The following is a 26439-nucleotide window of genomic DNA, read 5'->3' as shown; positions in this document are numbered from 1 at the left end:
ACCCCCCACCCCGAGCCCGCCTCAGGCGCGGGACAGGAAGTAGGCGGGGCGAAGAGCGGCGGCGCAAGCGCAGACAGAAGGAAGCAGGCGAGGAGGGAGGGGGAGAAGAGGTGGGAAAAGGGCGTTTATTGGTGCGGGCAGGGGGCGTAGTGCGCGTGCGCGGCGGTTGGTCCCGCCCCCTCCAGCTCGTTGCCAAGGAGACGGGCCCAGGCGGCGTCCGGTGGGCCTGGGGAGAAGGCTTCGGCCTCGGGCCAGGGCCAAACCGGAGCGGCGGCGGTGGTGGTGGGCGGCGAGAGGCTGTCGGCCAGGGCACGGAGCTGTGCGGCTAGCAGGCTAAGCTCCCCTCCCGCCGGCGGCTGCGGCGTGGTACGGGGCGGGGGGTTGTACTGCCGGGCGCGTAGGTAGGCCGCTTCTTCCTCCCTGCGGCGGACACGGGAGTGAGGGGCGGCTCGGGGGGCACGGCCCCGCTTTCCCCCCCCCCCCCCCCTTCCTCTCCATTAAAGCCTGCTACCTGAGGCAGAGGCTGGTGCAGGTGATGGCGTGGCTTCCATCCTCCCACTGCGCCGATACGCGAAGCCAGGCCCAGGTGCGGTCTCTGCGCAGCACACGCAGAACTGCTGACCCTGCTGCGGGTCCGGCCCCGGTCCCGAGCGCTGTGGGCAAGGGGCCGCGTTAGCCTGCGGCAGGGCACGGTGGCACCCGTTGCCAGGGTAGAGCAGCATGCTGGCCGTGGACCCCACAGGCAGCCCTGATGGGGTCTGTAGTCACTCTGCTGCTGTGGCCCCAGCGGGACAGAAGCCACGGGCAGCGTAAGCAGGTCTGTAACAGTCCTGCCCTCTCAAAAAGCTGGGGCTCAAGCGAGTCCCTCTTCTCTGCACTGGGGCAAAGCACGGTGCTTGTGTTCCCAAGCTTGGAAGCTCCCTGTGACCTTATAGACAGCGTGTGGGGTGTGTTCATTTCCCTGCTTTGTCCTTTTCGGAGCAGGGAGCCACAGCGGGCAGGACTAAATTCACTTTGTTTCTTTTGGCCTGGACAGCCAGGTTTCAGTGTAGCCAGAGAAAGACAGGTACGTTCCCAGGCCTGACACTCACCCACGGCCCTGTGCTGGGCAGCCGCTAGGTCAGTGTCCTCGGGGTGCAGGAGGCTGTACCACGACTGACCGATCAATTCCTCCCTGCGGTAGCCAAGGTGGTAGGTGACGCTGGGGAAGACAAAGGGAGTGAGGACTGAGTGCTTTGCAGGGTCTGCACTGCGTCAGCAAGGAGCAGCTGTTGTACAACGGAGGAGAGAGCAAAACAACAGGGGTACAGAAATGAGTTGCAAACGAGGGAGGGACGAGGCTTGGGAAGTGTCTGACAGAGTCCCACTGCTCACACAAGGTCCAGCCTGTGTTCCACACACAGGCTTGGTGAAGGGAAATGATCCTTGCTGCCCGAGAGGTACAGTTGGGGCTATGGTGTGAGCAGGCACCCTCACCTCTCCGTGACATCAGTAAACGTCATGTCTAGGATGTGCGTGCTCTGGATTAGGTCATCCTGGGAACTGGCATTGCTGTCTGCAGGCAACTGCGCAACTGGCGTGCAGAGGGCCAGGAAGGCTGCAGCGGAGGGGGAGGCCAGCCGGCGCAGGGCTGTGAAGCGCCCACGCACTGCCACAGCCCGATTCCCCCCGTGCTGCAGCCGGAAAGCCTTGGATGTGCGCATCTCGCTGACAAATGTGACTTCTGCAGGGAAACAAACCAGCTGGAGTTGGTCAGGGGCTCCCTCGCTCTGCTCCTAGCAGCGATGGCCATGAAAGGCCAGAGCAGGGTGGCAGCATCTGTGAGACGCCAGCCGAGGCCTTCCTTACCCCTGCCGGGCTCCTCCTGGGCGAGGAGGAGCTTCTTGCGTGCATCCTCGTGCACTCGCCCATCGAGGATGTCGAAGATCGTGTCCCCCTGGGCGAGCAGCTCCACCTGACAAAGAGGGAGCTGCTGTCATGGACTGTGCCTGCCTGCTGGAGCCACAGGCCAGCATCTGCCAGGGCAGTGTGCTGTGCATGCAAAAAAAGGCACCAGGACAGGGACAGTGACTGCAAATGCCCAGTGGGCACTTACCATGGAGAGGCCCAGGACCTGAGCCACGTTCTCAGAGATGTAGACCAGCTTGCCGTTGGCCGAGAGCACGAGCAGAAATCCTGGCAGCAGGGAGAGCAGCTCCGTGTCAAGGGCCGGTCCCGCAGGAGGAGCTGAGTCTGCAGGGTGAGCACAGGGTGAAGCGCTGTCTTGCCAGGGCAGGAGCAATGCCCCCTGCAGAGCCAAGCTAGCGTGGGGTACAACAGTGCCACAGGTACCTGGAGGGAACAGCTGAGCGCCCCGCAGCCGGAGGCACACCAGGGCCATGGTGTGGAGGTAGGAGAGCCGCTCCTTCTCCTGCGCCGAGATGGGCAGCAGGGAGCGCAGCGCCTGCAGCTCCACATTGATCTGGTCCCTGCGAGCCTTGGAGGCACTCTTGGTTGACCTGCAAAGCCAGCCATCTGGGGAGATGTGTCTGGAGAGGGAGCGGGACAGCATTCCCCACCCGCCGCTATGGGGAGAATTGCAAGCTTGTGGACACGGAGTGGAGAAGCTCCCCTGAAGAGGCTCAGCGCCCGTGCCAGAGCAAACCTTTGGTGGCTGTTTCAGTGCAGTGGGCGCAAGCAGAAGCGCTCACGGCTACCCAGGAGGGACACACTGCTGGTGTGGCTGGTGCCCCTCTCACTGGGGGGGGGGGCAGGTTGGACAATGACCTGTGCTTTGGCAGGGAGCCCAAGTGACACAACCTCCCTGCCAAACCCCGCAAGGATGGAAACTTCACCCAGTGAGGCCCAGCCCATTGCATCTGCCTTTACTTTTCAATCACCTGCAATCCCTCTGCCCCTCCAAGCTCCTACGCCTCCTCCCCACGTGCTGGCTGGCAGCCCCGCTGTCCCAAGTTGGTGCCAGCCCCTTGCAAGGGCCATGGGCCACCATGCAAGCTGGCCCAGGTCTCTCCCCACCTTGGAGGCCCTCACAGCCCTGTAGGCGGGAGACAGTAGGGAGCTCACCTGAACGGCTTCGAGGCACTGGGCGCCTGCTTGCCCCTCCTGGGCAGGCAGCTCATCTCTGCCTGCAGGGGCCTGTGGCAGTGGCTGCAGAAGATGGTCATGGTGCCGGCACTAGGATGCCTGAAGCTGGCAGCGCACAGCTGCCTCCTTCGCCTCTGGCTGCGTCTGAACCTGCTGACCCCGCTGCTCCCGGCCTCCTTTTGTACCCTCCTGGGGCGCAGGGGCCAAGCTGCTCGTGGAGAGAGTTACCTCTCGTGACGCAACTCCAAACAGCTCGGGGCTATTTTTAGAAGGCAGGCTGCTAAAAATAGTCCTCGCAGCTGGCTGCAATCTGAGAGGGGAAGCAATAAAAGGAAGCCAGGGTCTTTAAAGCAAACCTGGCTGCTCAGGAGGGGGTGATGATGAAGGTAGCAGGGATCCCCCCGTGGGGCACACATCCGCCCAGCTCCTGGCCCACAGTTGTTGCCAGCCCAGCAGAAGGTCCATGATGGGCTGAAGGCCTGTGGCTAGTCCAACCCGCCCGGCAGCTGCTCTCCAGCATCACCGATAACGGAGCTGGGTGCTGGGAGAGGGAGCTGATACACCAACAAAATACACTGGAGACATCCAGACCAAGGTGGTGAGCAGTGTCCCGTCCCCAGGTCTGCAGCAGGATCCTGGCAGAGGGAGGTCTGGGCCACAGCACCCCTGAACCTGAGGGAACCCTTGAAGGGGAGGGGAGTGCCTGTGACCCTCTCCCTGGTGAGCCCCTTCTTTTCTTCCCAGAAAAGCTCCCTCCCCACCAAAGGTTTGCTCTCCTAGAGGCAGCTGGCGTGGGGTGCTGAGCCTTTCTAAGGCCTGTTGTCTCCACTCAATGTCCCAGAGATTGTGATTCTCCCCAGAGAAGCCCTGGTGACAGCCAGTCACAGACAGAGCCAGGAGCACCTTGGGGAGCCTCTGTGCTCAGCACCACGCCACCCAGTGCACTGAGCCTAGGTTGGTCTGTGGGTGTTTCCTGGTGCCTGGCACCCTACAAGGAGTGAGCTTGGTGCTTCAGTGCTGGGGAAGGGGATGCCATGGCAAAAAACCTCCATTTCATGGCATGGTTTGAGAGAGAGCCTGTGGCTGAGGCAGCTGGTTGAGCAGGGGAGCTGGAGCTGCTGGACGACACACGGGAGCTGCCCACCCAGCCCTCACGGGCAACTTGCAGGTGCCAAGGACCACAGAAGGGGAGCCCAGGCTGGAGGTGTTCTCCCTGAGCCAGATGTGCTGTCAGCACACCCCAGCTCCCTTCAGGCCCCAGCCCTGCCATTGATGCTCCTCACCCACCACAGCGAGGTGCTGCCAGTACATGAAAAACAAGCTTTGGTCACTATCGTGGTGCCTTCTGTTCTCTTGCCATGGCGTTTGTGCTGCTCTCATGCTGCTCTGTTGCACCTGCACTGGCCACCTCCCACAGGCTGAGGAGCCCAGGCACCTTTGTAGCCTTGCACTGCTAGGTGAGCAGCACTTGACCCTGGCAGGGGAGATGGCCTGGGCCCTCCATCATGCGTTATCAGCACGCAGCCACCACCCTCTCTCAGCTGCCCTGTGACTTTACATGCCAGGGAGCACCCTGAGCATTTCCCTAGCTTCCCCTGCATTAGCTCTGCTACAGCTGCTGCCTCTTCACATCAGATGCCTCACCTCCATGGGAAGGGGCTCGGGCACAGTCCTCCGTGGCGCCTGTGGAGGCTGGCCCCAACATCCCTCTACCTCCCTCCATGGGGCAGGGAGCTGTGGGGCACCCACCTTCCTGAGGCAGTGCAGCCCAGGAGACACACACCACCTTCCTCCCTGCCCTCTCATGGGGCAGCACAAGCCCCCGGGCAGAAGGCAGGCACACCAGGGCAGTGCTGCTTTGGGGGGGTCCAGCTCCCCTTCTCCCACCCCAGCCAGGGCTGTGGCTGGTATGAGCTGCTGCCACAATCCACTGGTGGCCTACAGCTGTTGGGGAAAGCACCTGGTTCAGTCTCTCCCCTCCCAAACCACCTCTCCCCCAAGTTCACCTGCTAGGACACACAGAGCAGTAGAAACCATCTCTGCCTCAGCATTTATAAAACTCCCCCCAGTTGCTGTTTTACAACAGGAGCTGGGCAGAGAGTCCAGCTGGGCCCAGGCCCCCAAATCAGGCTCAGCTTGGGGCTAGGGCCTGCCATCCAGTGCCAGGATGCTGGTCAGCACTGGCAGGTGCAGGCATGGAGGTCCCTGCTCTCTCCAGGCAGCACAGGAACAGTTCATAGCCCAAGGGCCAAGCCCAGGGCCATGGCTGGTGGTCAGAGTTGATTCAGGCCCTTGGAAAGTGGCTGGGGACCAGGCCCGTACAGCTGCAGCTCCACAGGCAAGGGGAAGGAAGGCAGGAGACGCTGGAGCCATCAGCAAGGAGTGGGGTTCACAGTTGTGCTGCTGGGGCGAGCCAATTTCTTCCCCAGCGGACGGCTCTGCCTGCACACTCGTGATGCCCAAAGCGTAACAAGGACAGAGGGAGGCCTGGCTAGGGCAAAACAAACTGAGCTCACATGTTCCTTGCTTGAAAGGGCTAAAAAAATCATGCAGGCAGTGGAGCAACAAGTCAGTGTGTGGAGGGGCAAGGGCAGGGTGGTAGAGGGACAAGCCGGCGTCAGCCCTGGGACGAGACGATGGGGCGGCTGATGGTGCTGTTTGTTGTCATGGCCGAGAGCTCCCATCTGTAACACACCAACAGGATACACTGAGAGAAAGCACGAACACAGTGCCCAGGGCTGGAGCAGCCCCGCTGCACATCAGCCTCAGCCGTGGTTTCCAGCCTAGCCCACCCTGAAGCTGCACAGTGCTGAAGAGGGCCCCAGGCAGCCCTCAGCCAGGGCGGGAGCACCCCAAGGACAGGGAGCACCCGTGGGGTGACTTCCCGGCAAGGCACGCAGTACCTGATGTCGTGGGGAAGGCAGGACTGGTCCAGGCTGTACTGAATCACTGCTAGCTTACACAGCGTCTTTAGACTGGGGCCTGTGGAAAGAGGGCAGTTAGCCACAGTAGTCCTCATCTGGACACTACGGAGGGGGCATCGTGCCACAGGGAACAGAGCAGAGCACCCCAGCCATCCCCTCTGAGGAACAAGGCAGGCATACCAGGGACAGGCTGGAGCAGATCTCTGTGCTCCCACAAGAAGTCTGTGTGAAGGAGAGCATGAAGAGCCATGAGCCCAGCTCAGGCCTGCAAGCACAGCTGCATCTCCGGCTGGTCTGCCTTAAGCCATGTACGCAAGGCAGAGGAAGCTGCCTGGCTCTGAGAGGCAGGCACCTGGAGCCATGTAGGACACGGTATGGTGCTTCGCAGCAGGGCCTGCTCACAGGGCACCTTGTGGTGAGAGGTACAAGCTGGGCAGGGAGTGCTCACGTACTGAAGTCGAGGATGTAGAGGTCTGAGTGATCCATCAGGTCAAATTCGTCACCCATTCCCTCCTCTGGAGACGGGCTGCAGAAGCAAAGCAAAGTGTATCAGTCAGTGCCAAAACGCTTGTACACCAGTTACAGTCTCTTGGGGTCCCCAAGGGCTGAGCAAGTCCAGGACTGTTCCTGGCCTGCCTGCCCCATGCAGGAGCCCTCTGATCCCTCCAGTCCTTCTGCTTCCCCCAGCAGCACCCAAAGCCATCACTCTCCCAGCTCCTCACAGAATAGGCAGAGCTGCACAGAGCCGGGGGCAGAAACACACACCATCTCTTCTGCAAGCCATAGCAGGGAATGGGGGAACTGCTGCCTTCTCACACATGACCACAATGACTCCAGCTGCGAGCCTCCCCCTCACCTCACCTGCCTCTGTTACTTTGCTGCACCTCCAAATACAGGTCCCACTCTGCAGGGAACATCCCTTTTCCCTTCTGTACATTGACCAGCCTCTGGCTGGTTTCACTCTCCTCCTTCCCCAAGTACCTCCCAAACCGCTCTCCAACAACTAAGTAACCCTGGGGCCTCCCCCAGAACTGTGGCACCCACCCTCCAGGCATGAGGAGGGTGCTGGCAAACAGCTGCCTCCAGAGCTAAGGCTTGTTTCAGGGCTCTATTTGCTCAGCAATTTCAATGGATCCGACTCTCCAAAGAGCTCCACTCAGAGAGGCAAAGCTAAGCCCCGGGACGAGGCTGAGGATGACTCCGAGCAGGCTGGAGAAGGGATATTACAGCAGCTCCTGAAGGCAGGCAGGCAGGCGTGCTTGCATAAGCATCTGTCCTGCTCTTTGTGTGATAAACACAAAGCTTTTGTAAAGCACAAACTCTCCAGCAAAAGCCAACAGGTTAGCAACCTGCAGCCAGGAAAACATCCTATTTTATCAGCTTGTGTTCCTCTGACGAGGCCAGCAGCTGGACAGCTTTTAGGTTCTGCTGCATGAGCTGAAGTTGTGTGCCAAGCACAACAGCACAAAGTTTGAAACAGATTCTGCCCAGCCACACACTGTTCGTCGCTCCAGTTCTCATGTGGTTAAAATCTACTGCAATTATTTCAGCACAGCCATTGAGATGTTCTAAGAGAAGTGTGGAGAAAGCAGCTAGGAAACATCTGCATGGCAGGGCAAGCACAGACGTTTCTCAGTCTGACTCAGGAATCACCATGGGCTCCAGCCGCAGCTCCCTGATTGTGCCAAAATGGCAACGGCATTTCAGAAGACTGTAACTGAGCATGTGTCAGGTGTTGATCAGTGCAGCAGTCATCTTAAACCAATCCCAATTTGCTGATACTCCTATCTGATGTTGGTCCTGGAATGCTAGTAAGGAGCTATGACTTCAGGCATTTCTAGGGAGCAGACAGCCTCGCCTATGGTTTGCTGCCTCCGCGGTCTTGATGGAACAGCCAAAGCACCTGAGAGACTGGTCACTGCATCCCCTAGCACAGGCAGACCAGCCTGTGCTGGAACAGTAGTGCTTGGACTGGGGAAAGCACTCCCATGGCTGATGGTTTTCTGGAGAATTTGAAAGAAATGAAAGGTGGTTTAAGTCCAGCTTTGGTCTGTGACAAGGCAATTTAGTGTGTCCTCACTGCTAAGCTGGGACCTCATGCAGTGACTTCTCACCTCAGTGTCACTTGCTTCCCCACCTATGACCCAATAAGCTTCACATCTCATGGGATATGAGACGGTACCTACCCCCCACCAGGTTCCCATAAACCCAGCACAAACTGTGGGGCACTGCTCACTACTGGCAGAGAAGACCTGTCGCTGATGGGTCCCATCTGCCCGGATACAGGCAAAAGCCCCTTTAATTCCACCCCTGTGTGTTCACCATGCCACAATCTAATCTCACATCCACGTCACAGGAAACCCTAGACCATCCCTTATCTTTCAAAGGCAAGGCAGCAGGCACCATGTCTGCGGTTTTAATCACCAAACTGCAAAGCAGCTAGGGAAAGCCTGGAGTTCAAGACCAGAAGAGCCGCAACTCCCAGACAGCAGGGTGCAGGGCACCCCTTTGCCAGGCAGAGCCCAGCAAAACTGCTTGTTCCAGCTGCACAGCAATTCAGCGTGTTGGCGAATGCTCTTGAGCCCTACACCAAGCACCCAGTGAGAGCCCCTACTCCCTCACCAGAGCCAGGCATTTCTAAGTCTTGTCAGGGAAAATGCACCCTCAAGCCAAACCCGGATCAGCATCTCTTCAGCTAGACTCTGGTTTATAGCATTCCCTCTGCCCCTCGTTCTCCCTTGTGGATGGTCTCTGCATGCTGAAGTGCTAGTGGGTTTGGGAGGAAACCAGACTGGGGCCACAACTGTGACACAGCTAACGGGAACACCAAGCTTAGTGCTACATGACTGCCCGGTCACTTAAATGGGACACAAATGACAGGATTGCTGCTGGCCACAGTGAGAGACCACAGCTGAGGCAAAAAGACCAGGCTCTAGGCAGGACTACAACAGGGACTATGCATTTGAATGTCACGGGAGCAGGCACCCTGCAGAAGTGGCTCTTGAACAGTCTACAGTGTACGTGAATCCTGTAAGGGAAGGCAGGACACATAGAGGTTTTGCCTGCTCGTCCCCCGGTGCTGCTGCCTAGCAAGCAGAGCCTGCCAGCTCATCCTCTAAGGAGCCCTGCCAGATCCCCCACGCTGTGTGCCCCCCCCCTCCCCCAGCCCATCCCAGGCAGGGGAGCACAGGTCAGGAGGCAGACCACAGGGAGTTCTCCATTACAACGACTTCCTGGAAAACTTCTTATCTCTCCAGGCAGCTCCAGAGTACACCTGATAACTGTTACAGGAAGCAAGCAGAGTTCCCACCCCCATCTCCCCCTTCCCCAGCCTGCGAGACCCTCCCTCCAGTCCAAGCAGGCTGCATTCCTGGCTGCCAGCAACTCTTCCTATCCCAAATTAGTGCTGATGAACTGGCCTGCACTGGGGTTGAGCCTGGATTAAGGAACAAGTTGAATACCAAAGTTGTTCAGTGGAGAAGACAAGGCACTGCTGCGTTGCCTGGCAGAGGTGGCCCAAACTCCAAAAAGTTGGTGTCAAATTTATTGTGGTTTGCTAGCATTTCCTAGGTTTAACATCAGAGTTCATTTGCTGCTGTAACACAAATCCACACCGCAGCATCCGAGAGCATCCAAAACTGCCATCAAGCCCTACCAAGCCTTCTACTGTACAGAGCAGCACCCAGTATCTGTTGAGAAGACTGGATAAACTCAGCACCTCTGCACACCTCACCTGCACTAAGCACTCCCTCACATCCACAAAGACAACTAAGCACACACCCCCAGCACTCCTGGGGCCTGAAGGCCCTTCACTCCATCACAGAATGGTACGGTCAGCCCATGAGCAGAACCTGCCCTGCCTTGTCCTCTGCCCCAACCTCTTCAGAAGTATTCTCAAAAAGCCACTGCCAGGGTCCCAGAGAAATCCCCAAAGCTTTCCAAACCATGTGGAAGACTGAAAGCGTTTCAGATGTCTCTGCAAGGTAGATGCTGGCAAACAGGCCTGTGCTCCAGAACTGCAATTTGTCATTCCAGACAGCAAAGAGCATGTCCTGGTGATGGGCCACTTCCTTTCTTTTAGCAGCTGTTAAGGCTCTTGGCCACATCCAGCCACACTGTACCCTGACAGTATCAATCCCATTGTTTGACAGCTAAATCCTTAACACCAGATCCCTTTTGTGAATGGAAACTTTGCTAAGGAACATTGGCACAGAAGGGAATGTTGCCTTGTCGTGTCTGTGGGCTCCTCAAACAGCTCCCAGCTGAGCAGACATCCCACTGCAGCTTGGCAGGCACCACACTTGCCAATGAAAGAAAGAAACTTTGGTGGGAGAAGCAGGGCAGCATGTAGGGGAAGAAAGAAACTTTGGTGGGAGAAGCAGGGCAGCATGTAGGGGAAGAAAGAAACTTTGGTGGAGAAGCAGGGCAGCATGTAGGGGAAGATAAGTCAGTCTGAGGTCTGCTACAGCACAGCAGACCAAGGTATTTGTCCTTCTGATGGCAGGATCTCTTCCCCCCTCCCCATGACCTCTTTCACAGAAAGCTCGACCACTGCACAACCACTCCTGAACAGCTTGTTACATACTTCTGCCTCTACTTGTACAAGAAGGCTTGTCACCAGGTGCTTTACAAGCTTACATGACCACTTCAATCTCCTCCTTGGCCTTTTTCCAGAGGAGCCCTGATCTTCATCATTTCTTACACTTGTAAGGTAGATGGACAGTTGCCACGTGCCTCTGAAGTGCATCTGACTACAGCATGGGGCAGAGCGTGGAGGGACACTGTGCTGAAGGGAGTGGCAAACCCTCTCACAGCAACTCACCTGGTGCCTCCAAAGAGAATGATTTTGTCCCCTACTCTGCAGCAGCACTGCCGGCGTCGAGGACACGGGCCTTTCCCCTTGGGCTCAATCTTCCTCCAAGAGAGAGAAACTAAGGGGCGGAAAAGAGTGCACCAGCTTGTCACAAGAGTCTGGCCAAGACGCACTGCCCCACAGACACCAACATCCACCCTCCCTGTCGACCTCCTCTTTTTGCTAGTGGCAAAACGGCGCACTTCTATGAGATTGTTACTGAAGTGTCGTTCAGATGCCAGGCACAGCCCTGGAGCTCTGCCTGCTGAGATGGGAGTTGCAGGTCAGACATCACGGGGAGCTGTGCAGGGCAGAGCTCCAGGAGCAGACAGGCCCCTTTCCCCAGCACCCTGCTGCGGTCCAGATCTGGAGGGAGACCCAGGAACCAGCTCCATCTGCTGGCAGCCACTGTGAACGCAGACCATCCTCGCAGAGTGGAGACTGCTGGGACAGCTTGGTGGTGCGAAAGGAGCATAGGGGAACTGAACCAGGTGGAGAAGACAGCAGCCTTTGCCCTTGCTGGTCTCTGTGGCAAGGATGCTGGGGGGTGATTAATCACTAATGCACAGCACTGAAACCTTCAGGAGCTCTCACACTAGCTCATAGATCGTCTTGGGGAGCAGCAAGTTGGCTGCTCTCAGGTAACTTTACTATGCAAGGCAATTAGCAAACAAATCAGTCTAATGGACTGCAAAAAGTCCCTGAGGACCCCAAAGCAGCTCACAGTTGACTGATATTCAGGGTACCAGCTGAAGAACCACCCCTTCTGCTGCACAGTTTGATCTGGTACCAAGAGAGTGTGGTATGGTGATCCTGCAGCTCAAGTTGAGTGGTTTCCCCAGCTACGGTCTCTAGCTCCCCTAAGCCCATTGCTTCCCCATATCTTCTTTTCTGCCAACACTTCTGCATATTTAAGAACTAGACAAAGTTTTGCCAACCACCCTTTAATTAGCTGGGTCTTTCAGCAATACTTTCTTTCCCACTTTCTAACTGAAATTTGGAGACAGTCTGAGGAGGAACAGGGGTCCCAAGCACAGTAGTAAGTTCTTATCAATGCTGTCAGAGGGCCGTTTCCCCCCAGGCAGGCTCCTAGCCCTTGGAAAGCAAGTCCATCTGAGCACTCACACACTTGAGGGCCTTGAGCACTATCACTGCAACAAGTTAAAAGCATAAATACCTGGATTGAATTTCCAGAGGTCATGGAAGTGTCTGTTCAGGCGTGCGTTGTAGCCACCAAATACATATAGCTCCCCATTGTAGCTGACTGTGGGGAATAAGCATAGACATCAGTGTCCCAAGGTAAAGCCCAGCAGATCCCTGTCCCAACATCAAACACAAAGCAAAGCGTGCTGGTTATCCACCTTTGCTTACATCACCTTCACATCCAGGGCTACGCGCAAGGCTTTTTGGTGGGCAGCAGCGTTCTACAGAAGCCAGGCCCTGCACACCCTTACTAACCCACATCTCCACCCAGTGGACCAGACAACCCTTCTGAGACAGGCAGAAATTCCCTTCCACTGTCCTCCTCTCTCAGCAGACCCACACTCACATGCTGAATGGCTCCGCCGGCCTTCAGGGAGCACTGGAGTTGGAGGGGAGTCCAGCCAGGAGTTTGTTTCTGTATCAAATACTTTAATGCGGTTACAGTAGATCTCATTGTTGGAGTGAAACGGCCCAAAACGATCAGCTCTGCCGCCAAATACATACATCTTTGTTCCAATGATGGTAGCTGAATGGAAGTCTCTCCAGCGAGCTGGCGTACCCTTCAGGGACAGAATAAAACAGAACAAGAGAAAGAATGCAGATTACCCAGGGAGATGACACAGCTTGATGGGGAAGTTGGGCTGGTTGCCTTCTCCTGGAGAACTTCCCCTCCTGTAGATCCCAGCCACACCAGACAGAAGGTGGGAGATAGGTGTGGGCAGCTACCCCAGAGAACAGCAGATACAAGACTTCCTCCACAAACCAGAGTGAAAAGCAAACACTGACCTTGGCAGAGATTAAGGTCCACATCATGTTTGTGGTGTCCAATTTATGGATATCATTTGAAAAGCAGTCAGCCTGGAAGACAGCAGGGCAGCCTGGTCACAAGCCTGGTCACATCTGGCCCCAGGAAGGACACTGTCCTAAAAGACACGGTGCTTGCTCCAAAATGTCAAGGTAGACAGCACACCTATCACTTAACAAGAGGAAGGCAAAGCCCATTTCTCCTCAAAGGTGTCTTGTCTTTTCCTGCAGCTTTCCCATTTATTTGGTGCTCTGTTCTTCCCCCTCAAGGCTGTTTGGCACACAATAATGTACATTCGCAGCAGAACCCTGCCTCCACTCCATGCAGCGACAGAAGAAAGGGGCACTAATGGGACAGTCAAACTGGGTCTGCTAAAGCCACCTGATGAGAGGTAGAAACTAAGATTACTTCTAGGAAGTTAAACATCCAGGAGCAAATACACTTGGGTTTCTGAGGATCCTACAAAACTCGTCTGCAGCTAGCTGCCTGGAAGAGCCTGCATTCACACTAACAGCACAGACTCCTGCTCCTCCAGGCAGGGGAGATAGCAGCAAGACAGCTAGAGGCTTGCTTTGTCTTGGTTAAAAACAAGCTACGTTTTAACTCCTCCTGCTGCTATAATCAAAATCATGCATTTGGCATGCTATTGTCCTCAGAAGAGGGGGAATAACCCCAGGACTGCTGTAATAGAGCCCCAGCTTTCTTCCAAATAAACAGATGTGACTTTGCACAGCTTTTCTGGAGCCTGTTGATAGGCTGAAATGATATTTACCCAGATCTTAAGGTCAGAGCATAAGGATTTGCTCAAAGGAGCATTAGGCACACAGACAACTAGTGCAGGATGACCTTCAGCTCAAGGTATTCTTAATGGGAGGGCAAGCAAGTGCCTGCCGGAGGGGATCAGCAAGATGTGACAGTGGGTACAGAATACAGGGAACTTGCACAGCAACACCACAGACATTGGAAAATGATTTTTCTGGCTCATTTCTCAGCCAAATTAAAATATATGTAGATCAATATATATTTATTTAAAATTCTATGTATTTATCTATCTAAATTCAGCTGAGCAAAGAGCCAGAAAAAATATTTATATATATAAAAATATTTATATTTTTACCTCTATATATGTTTTGGGGAAGAAAAACAATACCCACCATTTTTTTAGGCCTACTTTCCCAACCATCTTCTCTGCAAAACAAAGAGCATACCCTGGGTAATTAATACCATTACTTTGCTGAGTTATAAAATGAAAGCAACTATGGATACAAATATGCCCCTGTATCCTCCCTCTACCGATGTCCTGGGTAGGAGCACCCTCTTTCCCAAGGGATCGCCATATAACAGTTACAGAGACTACTCACCAGCTGTTCATAGCCTCCAAAGATAAACATGCTCTTTCCCAGGACACAAGCCGAATGCCCATCTCTCGCCCCTGGGACCATTCCAGACACCTTTGGCGTGAACCACTTGTGCGTGTCTGAAACAAAACAGAAGGCAACGCTAAGAAAATACAGTAGACATTGGGATGGGATAGATCTTTGCTACTGTTCTTCATTTCTAAGACAGAAATCCTTCTCTCTCACACACAGCACCTGCTTCTCTGCAGAGGCTGCAAGCTTCTGCAGGCAAGGCTGCCAGCCTGAGCCTCCACAGAGGGGCAGCGACAGAGGTCTCAGCTCCTGGGCACGGCCGCTGGCTCTGCCCAACCTGACAAACAGCTCACGTTTGAAGTGCGTGTAGTACAGCACTGCTTCAGCAATGTTATTTTTATTGAATCTCTTGCAAAGCCTACTTGTGAGTCACTTATCGACTCTGCATTTACAGTTTCAATTACAATGAAGCAGTGGTGCTAAGTGGCTCAACTGACCTCACGGCATGGAGATGCTGACTAACTGACTGAGGAAAAACAGCTCTTGAATCCAGGCAGAAGTCACTTAACCACAAGCTTACCATGTCAACAGAGCTATTGTGCACATCCCCACCTCTGCAGTGCAGCTCTCCCTATCTTATCTGCTCCTCTTGTTACATTCTCATCCCCTTTTCAAGGGGAGCCTTCCTCACACTCCACCCTTCATGGTTCTCTTCTTCGCACTGCTGCCCGTGAGCCTGCACCAGACAGATTAAGCCCCTTAGCCCGCACGCTCCAGGGGCTGGCTTGATTTAGGGGAGGACTAAATCCAGCCAGAGATGTTTTCCGTGCCAGGGCAACGTGGAGCCAAGCCAGCGACTCACTGCCAAGCACAAACAGGCACCTGTCCCAAGAGCCCAGAGAGGCACACATAAGCCTTGAGGCAGCAGGAGACATTCCCACCACCCTTCCTAACTGCTGCAAGCTGCCAAGAGCAGTGCTTATTTCAGCAAGTGGTAACACTGGAACCAAAGCAACATTCTTCACAAGGATAACTTCTCTGAACTTGGCCTGTGGCCACAGCTATCCACCTAGGTTCCAGCTGGAACCACACAAAGGGTCTTGCGAGGTCAACAGAATTCCTGGGCAGCCTCTAGTGAGAAAGCTGCAGAGGCTATCAAGTTCCTTTCCTTCATGGGGCTGCTTCCAAGCCCAGTCACACGGTAGCAGCAAGAGCTCACCCAAGCACAACACGTCAAATTAGAGATGGAAGAGACCTTGACTTACGATCTGCTTGGCACCCCAGGGGACAAAATTGCACCCAAGACTTTAACCAGTTTGATGTGACTCCTACAGTGGAACTTAAACCACGGACACGGGATTACAACTGCCAGCCTCACTTTCCAGGACTGACAGGGAACAGGCACAGCGTGTACAGACAGCTGCAGAGGGTTCGGACCAGGACTGAAGTCTGGCCTTTCCATTAACTTTCACTTAATGTTAAAGCACTGGAGTTGGCAGGGAGACCAGGCAGCTCCCACTACGAGGCCTCTGCATAGGCAGAGGTTTACTGGTGGCTTCCCAGCTGCATGTGTCAGGGGAAGGAGAAAACCCTGTGCTCAGAGAGCAGCTCCAAGCCGCAAGATATTTCCTGGCAAAGCAGGGAACACATGACCAAGCACCAGAGCAAGCAGTTCCCTTGCAAGTCCAGCAAGCCAGTCACTGGTCAGCATTTAGATGGACTTGCCTCCAGAATCCAGATATACTCCCTTCCTTTCCTGACACTCCTTTCCACCCAGTTCCTGATGGTGCCTGTTCTCCCCAGGTGTGCCAGCAGCACTATGGAGAAGCCAACCAAAAGGCTCAAGGAGTTTATCTTTTGGGTCTATCTAACTTGACTCATGACTTCCCTTATTTTGCCACCCTGTCCCTGACAACTTCTGTGTTTTATTCCTCGCTCTCTTTCATGCTTTCAGAAAGAAGGACCACCCTGGACAGGAAGCGCAATCCTCTAGCTCCTTCTTGCTGCAACCTTCAGCCACAGTTAAGGAATAATATATCACACAGAGAGAATGCTTCAGTTGCAGTCACTATCAGAAAGAGCACACAAAGCTGATAGAAAAACTGAAACCCATTTGACTATTAGACAAATTCAGTAATCTTTGTTCAAATGCTTTTACATAGAGTCAAGTGTGCAGACATGCTGGCCACCCTGATCCCCTTCTAAACCTGCTGAAACAGCCAGCAACACCAATTCCCCATTTGCACTGTTTCCTCCAGACTGTCACTTTGTAGAGAGACTGAGGGACAGGAAAACAAGTTGGGGAGCAGCATGGTGGGGCAGAGAGAAGGTCTTATCAAGAGCAGTTGTAACAAGGAAGAGTGAGAAGCTGGAACTTACTGACATCAAAGGCATAGAGAACGTTGCAGGCTCCCTCGGTGTCATTGCGACCACCCCATATGTAGACGGTGTCATCTATGAGCACTGCTGAGTGCCCGTACCTCATATAGGGCACCTCTCTCACGTGGTCTCGGCTGTTTGTCCACACTGGAGGCAGCTTGATCCAGCGCAGAGACACTGAAAGCACAAGTTTGAGCCCATGTCAAATGCTAAGCCCGCTACACATGCTCACAGGTCACAACCCATCCTTCACGGTGCTTTTTTTCCCCCTAAAATAAGGTGCAGAGGCAGTCTTGTAAGCAAGACAAAGCTGTGGCTGACCCTGAGTAGTAGCTAGTTAATGAAAATGGAAGCACAGTTCTCCACAGTTTCCCCTGTCACAGGAGAGACTAGAGGAAGGACCAGAGGACTCTGGACAGAAATAGGTTCCATTCTGCATCAATTACACTGAAGAGGTTTCCACTCTGGCTCATCAGAGACTGTGAATGAAGGCACAGCACACACATACATACACACAAAAAAAAAAATAGGGAAAGGAAAAAGAAAAAGCGCAGAGGTGATAATGAATGCAGATACTACTTCAGGCTAGTGACATTCTTAAAGAGACTCAAAGCTGGAAAGAATGGGCAGCACAGGAATAATTCACTGCAGCAACATTCAAGGCAACACACCTGAAGGCATTATTTGGACTTGCAGTGGTGCAGTTTAAGTAAAGCAACACAGCAGCTTTGTCGGAACAGGTTTTGTTTGCTTTTGTTTAGTTCTTTAAGCTTTAGATGAGGCAGCTGTCTGTCTCCTTTACTCCCATACATACTCGAGTTCTCCTTGCTAACCTTGTGTTACTAATAGAAGTTCCTTGTGATTACAGGTTCTCCTTCCTGGCACCCTGTATGTCACGTTCAGCAGTAGCCAGAGCAGTCAACAGGTATTACAGAGTTTAATGACAGCACAAGAGTCACAGCGAGGATTACACGGCCGTTACGCAACAGCAACCAGACACCCTCCCTCTACAGCACACACAGCCTCCAGTTTTGTTTTCAACGCGGAGATAACATGAAATACAGCAGAAAACAGTTTGCAGTTCCCCTGAAATACTAACATAGGGAAAGGGTCAGGCATCTTAAAAGGTGAGCATCTACCCCAGAGGCAGAAAGAGCACTGAGGAAGCACAGCCAATGCTAAAGTCAAGCTAGATGGGAAGTTTCCTACCTAAAACACAGTCTTTTGCTTTGGAAGATTGAAAGAGATCATTCAAAATTTGGTATCTTGGCTTTAGCACTGGAACCTGGCAATGCTAACTGAGTAAGAGCTTGGGAAGCCAGTGTCACCTCCCACGTAGTGGCAGCAGCATCATGACACTAATATTTGGGAGTGGCAAGAAGGGTAGACAACACAAGAGCATTCCTTTGGGCACGGTAATTATGCTTCCATCATAAAAGCAGTGCTCTGCTGGCACATTTTACAAGTACAAAATTCAACTGTCTTGAGCATGAGTGCCCAGTCTCTCTGGATAGAGATGAATGTCTTTGTTCACAAGGTCCTGAGCTACACTCCCCTCTACACTGTGAGCAGGTCACCTTGGCAGCCCTGTGTAACCAATGCCTTTATCCACTACTGTACAAGTCAGTCTTCTCTGCAGTCAGACTTAAAGAAGTGAATTCACTGCATCTTACAGACAAACTAGTTTTGTCTACATGCCATGTATGTGTTAGGAGTGTTCAGCATGCTGTCCAGTCTGCAAAACTGGTCACTGGTTCTCTGCTCTTGTCTCTGTTCAGCTGAACCCATCCAAGCACCCATGCAGTTTTTCAACCACCTGCCTAATTATAAGGAAATACTTCATGGACCAGCTCAGTAATCTCTTCAGTTCAAAGAGCACTGAATCAAGAAATACAGCCTCTCCCAGCACAGTCATGGCTCCAACTCAGTCTCCTGACAAGATACAAGCTACCCTACACAAATGGCTCCAGCTCCAGATGCTTTTCTAAGCCACGTTGAGAACTTGCATGATAGCTGCTGCCAAAACGGGAAAGCCTCCATCCCAACCACATGCCCCTACCGACTTCATCAGGCTGGCAGTGGTTGTCAGCTGCCCCCCCAGGGAAACAGCTCAGGAGTCTAAACCTGGAGACTTAGCTGAGCGCACCGTCTCCCACCCTACCTCCTCCAAGCTAGGGGCAGCTGAGCACGGCCATGCTGCAAACTGGATGGGGAATCCGAGCCAGGTAAACATCGCCTCTTTGCACCTAGTTGAGTTAGTGTTCACAGAGAACAAGGACAAAACAAGCCATTGGCTGTGTGGTTACTTCTAGTGAGTCCTTATCCTAGCCATGTGCTGAACTACAGCCCCTCTGCACCCTGCCCCTGAAGCTGAAAATACAGGGTTGCATAAGGGAAGAGGCTCCCATCTACACTGATAACTTTTTTGGAAATTAGAGTCAGACAGCATATTACTGAGTGTAACATGTTAAGCAGCACTGGGCAAGAAAACTAATAACCGAGCCCAGCAAACCACTCCTTCGAGCACCACAAGGACATATTTACCTGCATTAAAAACATGGACGTCAATCTGGCGCAGAGTCTCATAGTCTTCTCCAGAACAATATCCGCCAAAGGAATAGACCTTGTGCCCGACAGCCACGGCCGCGTGGTTCACCCTCCGTGGCCCACCTTCCAAGTGCACTGCCCACCGTAGCATTCCTCCCTGCAAACCAGGCAGTCTTCAGGGCCCCCAGTGCCACAGCCACATGCTTCCTGGGCCACCACGATGTCACCTGGCTCTGTAACAGAGAAAGAATGCTAAAATAACACGATCCATTCTGCAGGTCTTCCTGTCTTCCTTGAATTCCAACTACAAAGGTCACATTGCTGTATCCTTACTCATCTGCCTCCCAGCTGGAGATGGTTTTACTCTCCGCTTGGGAAGTAGACACAAGGCAGGTACCGTAACCCAAGCAAGGCTCGGAAGAGCAAGCAGAGATGCCCTCGCATACAAAAAAACCTCAGCGTGGCTGCACAGGCAGCCCAAGCCAAGCACCTTTGGCGAAGGCAGCCGAGTGCTGCGTGCCCAGCCGTGCCTTGGTCATGTACACATCATGTACACACCAGAACAATTTGTCCGCATGAATGAAAACACACAGCGAGAGCCAACTGTGAAGGTGAAAAGAACAGAGCCAGAGGGAAGAGAGCGTGCTCTTTGGATCAGTTGTGAGAAACAGCAGAGGAAAATATTTTAAAAAAAACAACAAAAAACCACCCAAGAAAAAACCCCAAAGAATGATGCCCACATAAAGCAACCGACTCCCCGATATGAGCATGGACTACAACACTAGCATTTGGACTCACTGATTTGAGCACTAGGGTCCAGCTTTATTAAACATGAGAGAACAGAGACCCCCTAGTCTGGGGAGAAAGCTCTTTTCTAATGATCAGAATAAGGCCTTTTTCTCCCGCAGCAAATCCAGGCATAACTACGAAAATTTTGTAACATCATATCTCAGTTAAGAAACTGATATGTTTCATGCTTCAAACAGATGGCTCAGATCAGGTCTCGGAGAAGTCACCACAGTTGATTTTTGCAGAGATTCTCCTTTGGATCTAATGATCTGGAGCACAGTCCTGCCCGGGTGCTTCTGAAAAAGCAGGCCAGTTCAATTCTTTAACAGTTTTCCCCTAGCTGAAAAACAGCCATTAGAAGACACGTCAGTGTTTCAGACAGCCTAACGAAAATTCTCTTTTTTATTGCTTGGTTCTAGCTTCTTGGAAGATGCAGCCAGCACACTCCCACCCCACACCCAGATTTAGTGTTTGCAGAACACAAAGAAATTTGCGGATGCTTTAGAACGAGGACTAAAATTCCTATGCATTTTCTCTGTCCCTTTTCTTTTTGAAAGTAGTGAGTTTTTTCACAAGGAGAACTTTCCTGCTGCGTAAAGTTTCTGAAGTAGCTGGAGAAAGGGGCAGCACCACGCTGCTTTGCTCCATTTGGCCTCCCCCAGCCAAGCAGAACCACCACTCACAACCAGGCACCTGTACGACCCATCAGCACCCTGATCAGCGCAGCATTTGACCCACCTGCACACTCCCATTTTATCCCCACCTGGGGAAAGAGTCAGAGATGCCACCCAACAGGGACCTCCTGGCATGGAACAGAGCTCAGGCTTCCAGCTCCAGCCATGCATGCTACAGACAGTTCAGAAGCATCCAGAAACCAGTCGCCTCATTCCAGAACTCCTAAATCTCATCAAAATTTGAGTAATTTCTTTTAAAAGTTACTTCTTTTTCAAGTTGTTCCCAAAAGAGACTGGCAGCCAGAGCATGCTCTATATCTGAATGTTACAGCAACAGGACACGTGCAAAGTCTGAACAGAGAGCATCCTGCAGTCTTACTTGTAACAGATGAGCTCAGACCAAGGAGTCCCTCCTGCAAAGCTGCTTCGTCCTGCGGCAACCGCTGTAACCTAAATTGCAGTCAGCAACCCAGAAAGTCACATCAAGCTTTTCTCCAGCAGTGCTGCTCCAGAAGGACCCAGAAACAGTCCCCCTCTGCTACAGACCATGCTTTGCTGTGTGCCTGGGACCACTCCAAATTCAGATCCAGCAGGTTTGGGGTTTGTTTTCTTAAATTACTCTCTCTTTTTTTTTTTTTAAGGCAGGCAGCAGCTCTTGTATAAGTCCTCCGCAAAGCTACAGAATAGATGGGTTTCCATGGAGACCACCAAAGTCACCTTTCAGGCTATTTTGAAGGCTTCACATATCTAAATGTGTTTCCTGCCTCAGTCATGAGTTATCATTGAAAAAATCTAACCAATACTTTCCTCAAAATCACTTCTTAGTTAAGTGATTCTGTAAGAGACTCCTCTAGGAGATTAACTGGACTTTATCACCAGTGCCAATATTTTCAACACCCTTCAGACTGAGCCCAATCCTGGAAGATTAAGAGGATCAATCTTACTTCCAAGTTCTCCACTTGGTTCCTTCTGGGGTAGAGGAGCACAGCAGCCTGGCATGGCAGGCAGGCATCGTACCAAGCTGCTTGCTTGCCTTTTTTTGCCAGAAAGGCTGGGAAAACTCTTCTTCACCCTTGGGAGTTCACTTGAGCTGTGTGCCGAGGAGCACGCTGCTGCCAGAGCAGGACACTGGTCCTTTTACTCCAACAGGAGCTGGCTACACTGCCTGAATAGTCTTATAATTAAGATTAGTCATAGGAACGCAGGAAACGAAGGCTGCACATCCCAAGAAGTTAATCTGGTCAATGGAAAGGCAGCAGCTCAAGGCCCAGCTGTTCACACTGCAGGAAAGGAGGCTGATGTTGCAGCAACAAGGTTGCAGTGTTGTTTCCTACAATTACTATTACTGGGAAAGGTTTTTCCAGCCATCAGCCCTTCCCAGGAGGCAGGCGGCTGTACGCAGGCCCCGGGGTGGTGGTGGTGCTGATGGGGTTGAAGTTGGCTGCACTTCGCCTTGGCTTAGGACAGGGATACCCCTTCAGAGCAAACACAAAGCTTAGCTAGCACAGCCTCATGCTGCCACTCGTCAGGCCCCGGGCACGCAGAAACACTCATTAGCTTTACGAAAGAAGGCAATCAGAAGCGTGAAGCAATCCTTACAGGATCGTATATTAAAAGGCCAAGGAAAACACAGGATTTAACAAGCTGCCAGGGTTTTTCCAAACCCAAGTGCTCTTCCCTACACTGTAATAAAAACATCCAGCCAGACTCCATCTTCCTCTTCTGGTCTTCCACTGGCCACAATCCTACCCCAGAACCATCACAACGTCTTCCCACCTTCACCAAGTGGTTGTTCTCCTCTTTTTGGCCATGCACAGGTCCCCTCCCCATCTCCTGAGGACCCCCACTCCTCCCCATGCTTTCTGCATCCAGCTCCAGCCTCTCTCCTCTCCTGCCTTTTTTGGAAATCGTTTCATTAGAGCAGTTTTCTGTCCCAAAGTCAATTTTTCTCCTGCAATTCCTCTCTCTGCACTATCTGGAAATACAAGCTAAACACTTTTTTTTTTTTTTTTTTGAGAAAAAGTTATTTTCTGTCCTACAACTATGCACGCTGTTAAGTTCCATTGCAGGTTTTGATATCGACATGAAACAATTGATACGAATTGATCTGATAATTGATATGAAAATTTCCTAACAATTTCTCCCAAACGTACAATATTAAGTTACGCAAAATACATTCCGTGATTTCTCATTTAGGACACCAGCAACAGGGATGTAGGCTGTAAAACACAGAAATATTGATACGATGGAGGCAAATGTTACCAGAGAACTGGGAGGGCGCTGGTTGCAGGAGGTGGTACACATCCCATCTCAGGCAAACCAAGTGCTTTTTCACTCTGCACCGCAAACCAAAGGGACAGTTAGTGACACTAACATTCATCATGGATTAGAGGAAAGGCTTCCACACCACAGAAAAGTTAAGCTTGAATCGTTTAAATCGCAGAAGCTATTGCTACTGCCGAAAGCCAGCAGGGTAAGAGGAGGGTTGCCTTCTACATGGATTCATGCAGACAGCTAAGCATGTATCCCTTTTCTGGATCCTGCTGAGCCATCCCTCTCCTCCCCAGAGCTGCACCTCTTTTAGAGCAGCCTCTGCAATTCATCTGCGCCCACAGCAGAAGCTGGTTGAAGGTCTGAGGAATCTCCTCTGACTGATTTAGCATGCCCAGCTGGAATCGTGCCCCAGCGTCCCCAGGAACTACGACCGTATACTTACAGGGAGACCAAAAAGCTCCATCAGCACGTTTCTTATACGGCGAGAGGAGAGATTTTCTAGATGAAGCAAAACGAAAGAAACGGCACTCCCACATGCTCCGTTAGCTCAGCATACGCTCACTGACCTTAGATCAGGAAGCTCTGGCTGCCTCTTTTCCCCAATCTCAGCTCAGACAAGCAACACGCTGAGCATCCTGACCACACGCACACATGCACTCACTCGGGGTCTCCTTCACAGAAGGGGATACATGCTTCTGTTCAAGCCACCGCTTGCTTTCACTGATGTACATGTGAACTCCCCACTTCACCTCTCCAAAAACTAATAGATCTTTTCATTTCATTTTGCACTCACACAGGCAGCAATCATGTAATCTTCACAACTCCCCATTTCCCTGGTCTGGCATAATCTATCCAGAGTTACAGTCAAGCGCAGAGAAAGCAGAGAAATTTGGGTTGAAACCCTGGTAGGTCCTGGCAATTAATTGCCAGGAATAAGAACGTTTCTAAAAATCAGGTTACGCTTCATCTCCTGTTGAAGTACCTGATGCTGATGATGCTGGAAATTAAGTGAGCACAGCAATGAGTTGTTCCTGTGCCACTAATCACAGGGAGGCTAAAATTAAGAAGTGCTCAAAATAACCTGCTGTGGTCCCGCAGAAATGCCTGAAGCCCTCCACTGACTGTGCACAGCACCGCAAGCCCAGGTACACACTTCCAGAGCAGAGCAAGTGGTGCAACAATAGCCGCGGGGTGACTGCAGACTGGGTCTGTTGCTGCAGTCAGGCATGACACCTGCCCACAAGTGGAAGCTTACAAGTCTATTAGCTGAGAAATAGCTATGGACGTCCTTCGACACCTCCCTTGTTCTTCGTCAGCGCTGACATCCAGCAAAGAGAGCGCAGCAATTCACCCAGGGCATTTCATTGCTAAGCAAGGGAACAACCAGATTTTGAGTCAGCTCTACATTCTTTGAATACAGTACCTATAGACAACACTCCCAAATGTCTGGTTCTGCTGTTGTCTGAAGATGCACATAATGCCTGAAACAACCTTCATCCTAACTGCCCCAGCTTACACCTAACTAGGGTCTACCAGCACAGCATACAGCCATCTGAGATCACCAGAAAAATCACTCGATAATTTCTCACTAGCATACCTTCCAAAACTGTTGAGGCGACTTGAGCAAAGTGGCATAGATGGGGCGAGGGGGGAAGAGTAATCATGGGTTTTAGTCAGATTTTTCAGCTGTTTGTTCTATTGGCTTTCGACATTCTATCTTCAATCCCTACAATTAACCATGAAAACATTTCATTTGAGATGGAAAGCCACTGACCATCTCCAAGTACAACAGCCAGATGATAAACTTAGAAGAAAAATATATATCCTTGGATCCACTCCTTTGCACAAAGAGTGTTCCCTGGGCTACCTCATTTCTCTACACACGCAGAGAGAAACCTAGAGCCATTTCTGAAAGCTGCTCAGATGTGCCTTGCTGCAGTCAATTCACCCAGCAAGGGGGAGAAACCCAGCAGAAAGCAGCCCGGATTTTCAAGGGCTCGCTCGGTCACCCCCAGAATTACAGCACCACCCCAAGCAGAGCAGCCTACTGCCCCTGCAAAGTCGCTCCAGAGAGCAAATCCTACCGTGCGGCTGCCTCGGTCCCGTCTCCCAAAAGATGCCAGCCACAAGGTTTAGTAACACTTAAAATAGTCCAGCCAGCTCACAGCAGTCCATATAGATGGTTCTATTTCAAGCACATCCAACTTACTGTTAGAGATAGCACGAGAACAACCCGCTTTCTTCACTCATGCTTGACATTTATGTGATGCTTTGACTATTTATGCTAAGGCAGTGTGAAATTGCAAGCTTGCACATTCAGCAGCTCGGACACTGGCAACGCAACCCCAGCACCAGTAAACTAGACGGTGCTAGAACAGCCCCTGAGCTCGTTAACCGAGACCGATCTGGAAGCTCGTGTTAGACACGGGAATCGCAGAGCACGCCGCTCAGGCAGAAATTTATTCCAGCCTCCCTCCCTGCAGACAGCTGCGCCGCCTCCTTATTTTTGCCCAAATATTTTGCCCGCCGCTGACTGACTTTTGCCCAAAGCCCGGCTGACGTCCCGCACCTTGCCCCCGAAATTCTCCCTTTGCCTCCCGAACCTCACCACCGCTTCCCAAGGGAGAGCTTCGGGGAGATTCCTTGACCCTTCTCCTCCCTCCCCGGGAATTTCTCCCGGCCTCTGGCTGCTGCCTGAGCCGCTTCTGCCCTGCCAGCCCTTGGGAGGGAGCGGGCCGAGGAAAGCCAAGCTCACGGCTAACGTGGCATTTCTCGCTTCGCCCAAAGCCCCGCCGTTTAGCCCTCGCTCCGTCCCCATTCTTACACCGACACCGGGACCCTCCAGGCAGAGAGTTTCACCGAGCCGGCCCGACGGTGCTCACCGGTGCCGGTTGGTTGTTCTCTACCCTGGTGCACAGGGACCGGGGGGGGGGGCGAGAAGGACCCCGGCGTGAAGCGGCCGAGCCTGAAGAGGAGGGGGCAAGGGCGAACGGCTCGTAACCGCACAAGCCCCCGGCGAGGCGGGATGGAGGGAGGAGGCCCGGCGGCGGTTACGCCAAGGCGGGGAGCAGGAGGGCAAGAGGCCCCCCCGGGGTCCCTCTTCAGGGCCGCCCCTCGCCTCACGACCGCTGCCCGAGGGGCCCTGCCCGCTCAGCGGGGCCCGTTCCCCGTGGAAGGGCTCGACGGTAGCTCCGGGCCGCCCCCCCTCGTTTCCACCAGCTCCCCGACGGTCGAATTCCTCTCAGCCCCAACCCCGTACCTGACGGCGGGAAGACAATCCGACAACCTCTCTCCCGCAACCGCTCCCTGGGACTTGTAGTCCGTGGACGGCGGTCGCCCTCCCGCGCCGAGGCGGTAACGGCCCCACCGGGCCGCACCGAGGGCGCCACGGCCCAACCCACCCCCCCCCACCCCCCCCGACTCGGGGGGTGGTACGTTCCGCACCCTACCCCACCCTGCAGGCCGGGCACGATATGGCGGCGCCCAAAGGGGGGGGGGGAGTCCTCCCGGGACTACAATACCCACAGTGCCCCGCGGC

General features: G+C 53.1%; 2 protein-coding genes across 7 annotated transcripts; both read right to left on the bottom strand.

Moving 5' to 3' along the window:
* Positions 1-125: 125 nt before the first annotated feature.
* On the bottom strand, positions 126-5049 carry LOC126052562 (neuronal PAS domain-containing protein 4-like). Of its 2 annotated transcripts, XM_049833391.1 has the most exons (8): positions 3064-5049; positions 2332-2498; positions 2096-2232; positions 1849-1954; positions 1477-1723; positions 1092-1201; positions 512-653; positions 126-420 (listed from the first exon to the last, which is right to left on the bottom strand). In XM_049833391.1, exons 1-8 carry the CDS (start codon positions 3162-3164, stop codon positions 126-128), a joined length of 1305 nt encoding a protein of 434 aa, XP_049689348.1. In that variant the 5' UTR covers positions 3165-5049. The 2 variants fall into 2 exon arrangements, with proteins under 2 accessions (XP_049689348.1, XP_049689350.1); XM_049833393.1 differs by lacking the exon at positions 512-653 and having other exon boundaries at positions 216-420.
* Positions 5050-5120: 71 nt separating this feature from the next.
* Positions 5121-26341, bottom strand: KLHDC3 (kelch domain containing 3). Of its 5 annotated transcripts, none has more exons than XM_049833394.1 (11): positions 26161-26341; positions 19162-19397; positions 16618-16794; positions 14230-14345; positions 12850-12921; positions 12410-12623; positions 12038-12124; positions 10831-10939; positions 6461-6534; positions 5988-6066; positions 5121-5768 (listed from the first exon to the last, which is right to left on the bottom strand). In XM_049833394.1, the coding sequence occupies exons 2-11, from the start codon at positions 19313-19315 to the stop codon at positions 5702-5704; spliced, it is 1149 nt and encodes a 382-aa protein (XP_049689351.1). In that variant the 5' UTR covers positions 19316-19397; positions 26161-26341; the 3' UTR covers positions 5121-5701. The 5 variants fall into 5 exon arrangements, with proteins under 5 accessions (XP_049689351.1, XP_049689353.1, XP_049689354.1 ...); XM_049833396.1 differs by lacking the exon at positions 26161-26341 and adding an exon at positions 25784-25805; XM_049833397.1 differs by lacking the exon at positions 26161-26341 and adding an exon at positions 24986-25048.
* Between the last annotated feature and the right edge of the window lie 98 nt (positions 26342-26439).

The sequence above is a fragment of the Accipiter gentilis genome, chromosome 30 (assembly GCF_929443795.1).
Source record: "Accipiter gentilis chromosome 30, bAccGen1.1, whole genome shotgun sequence".
Taxonomy (NCBI): Eukaryota; Metazoa; Chordata; class Aves; order Accipitriformes; family Accipitridae; genus Astur; species Astur gentilis.
Note: the sequence above shows the minus strand (reverse complement) of the source record. Positions and strands in the feature narration are given on the sequence as shown.

Excerpts from the sequence above, each read along its gene's own strand:
- LOC126052562 (XM_049833391.1), bottom strand. The coding sequence starts at position 3,164 with ATGACCATCTTCTGCAGCCACTGCCACAGGCCCCTGCAGGCAGAGATG. Across the intron at positions 1,202-1,476 it reads TTTACTGATGTCACGGAGAG|CGTCACCTACCACCTTGGCT; the intron begins GTGAGGGTGCCT and ends TGTCTTCCCCAG. Across the intron at positions 421-511 it reads TGCACCAGCCTCTGCCTCAG|GGAGGAAGAAGCGGCCTACC; the intron begins GTAGCAGGCTTT and ends TGTCCGCCGCAG.
- KLHDC3 (XM_049833394.1), bottom strand. The coding sequence starts at position 19,315 with ATGCTACGGTGGGCAGTGCACTTGGAAGGTGGGCCACGGAGGGTGAAC. Across the intron at positions 16,795-19,161 it reads CGTCCATGTTTTTAATGCAG|TGTCTCTGCGCTGGATCAAG; the intron begins GTAAATATGTCC and ends TTGTGCTTTCAG. Across the intron at positions 12,125-12,409 it reads CCGGCGGAGCCATTCAGCAT|TCAGCTACAATGGGGAGCTA; the intron begins GTGAGTGTGGGT and ends TATTCCCCACAG.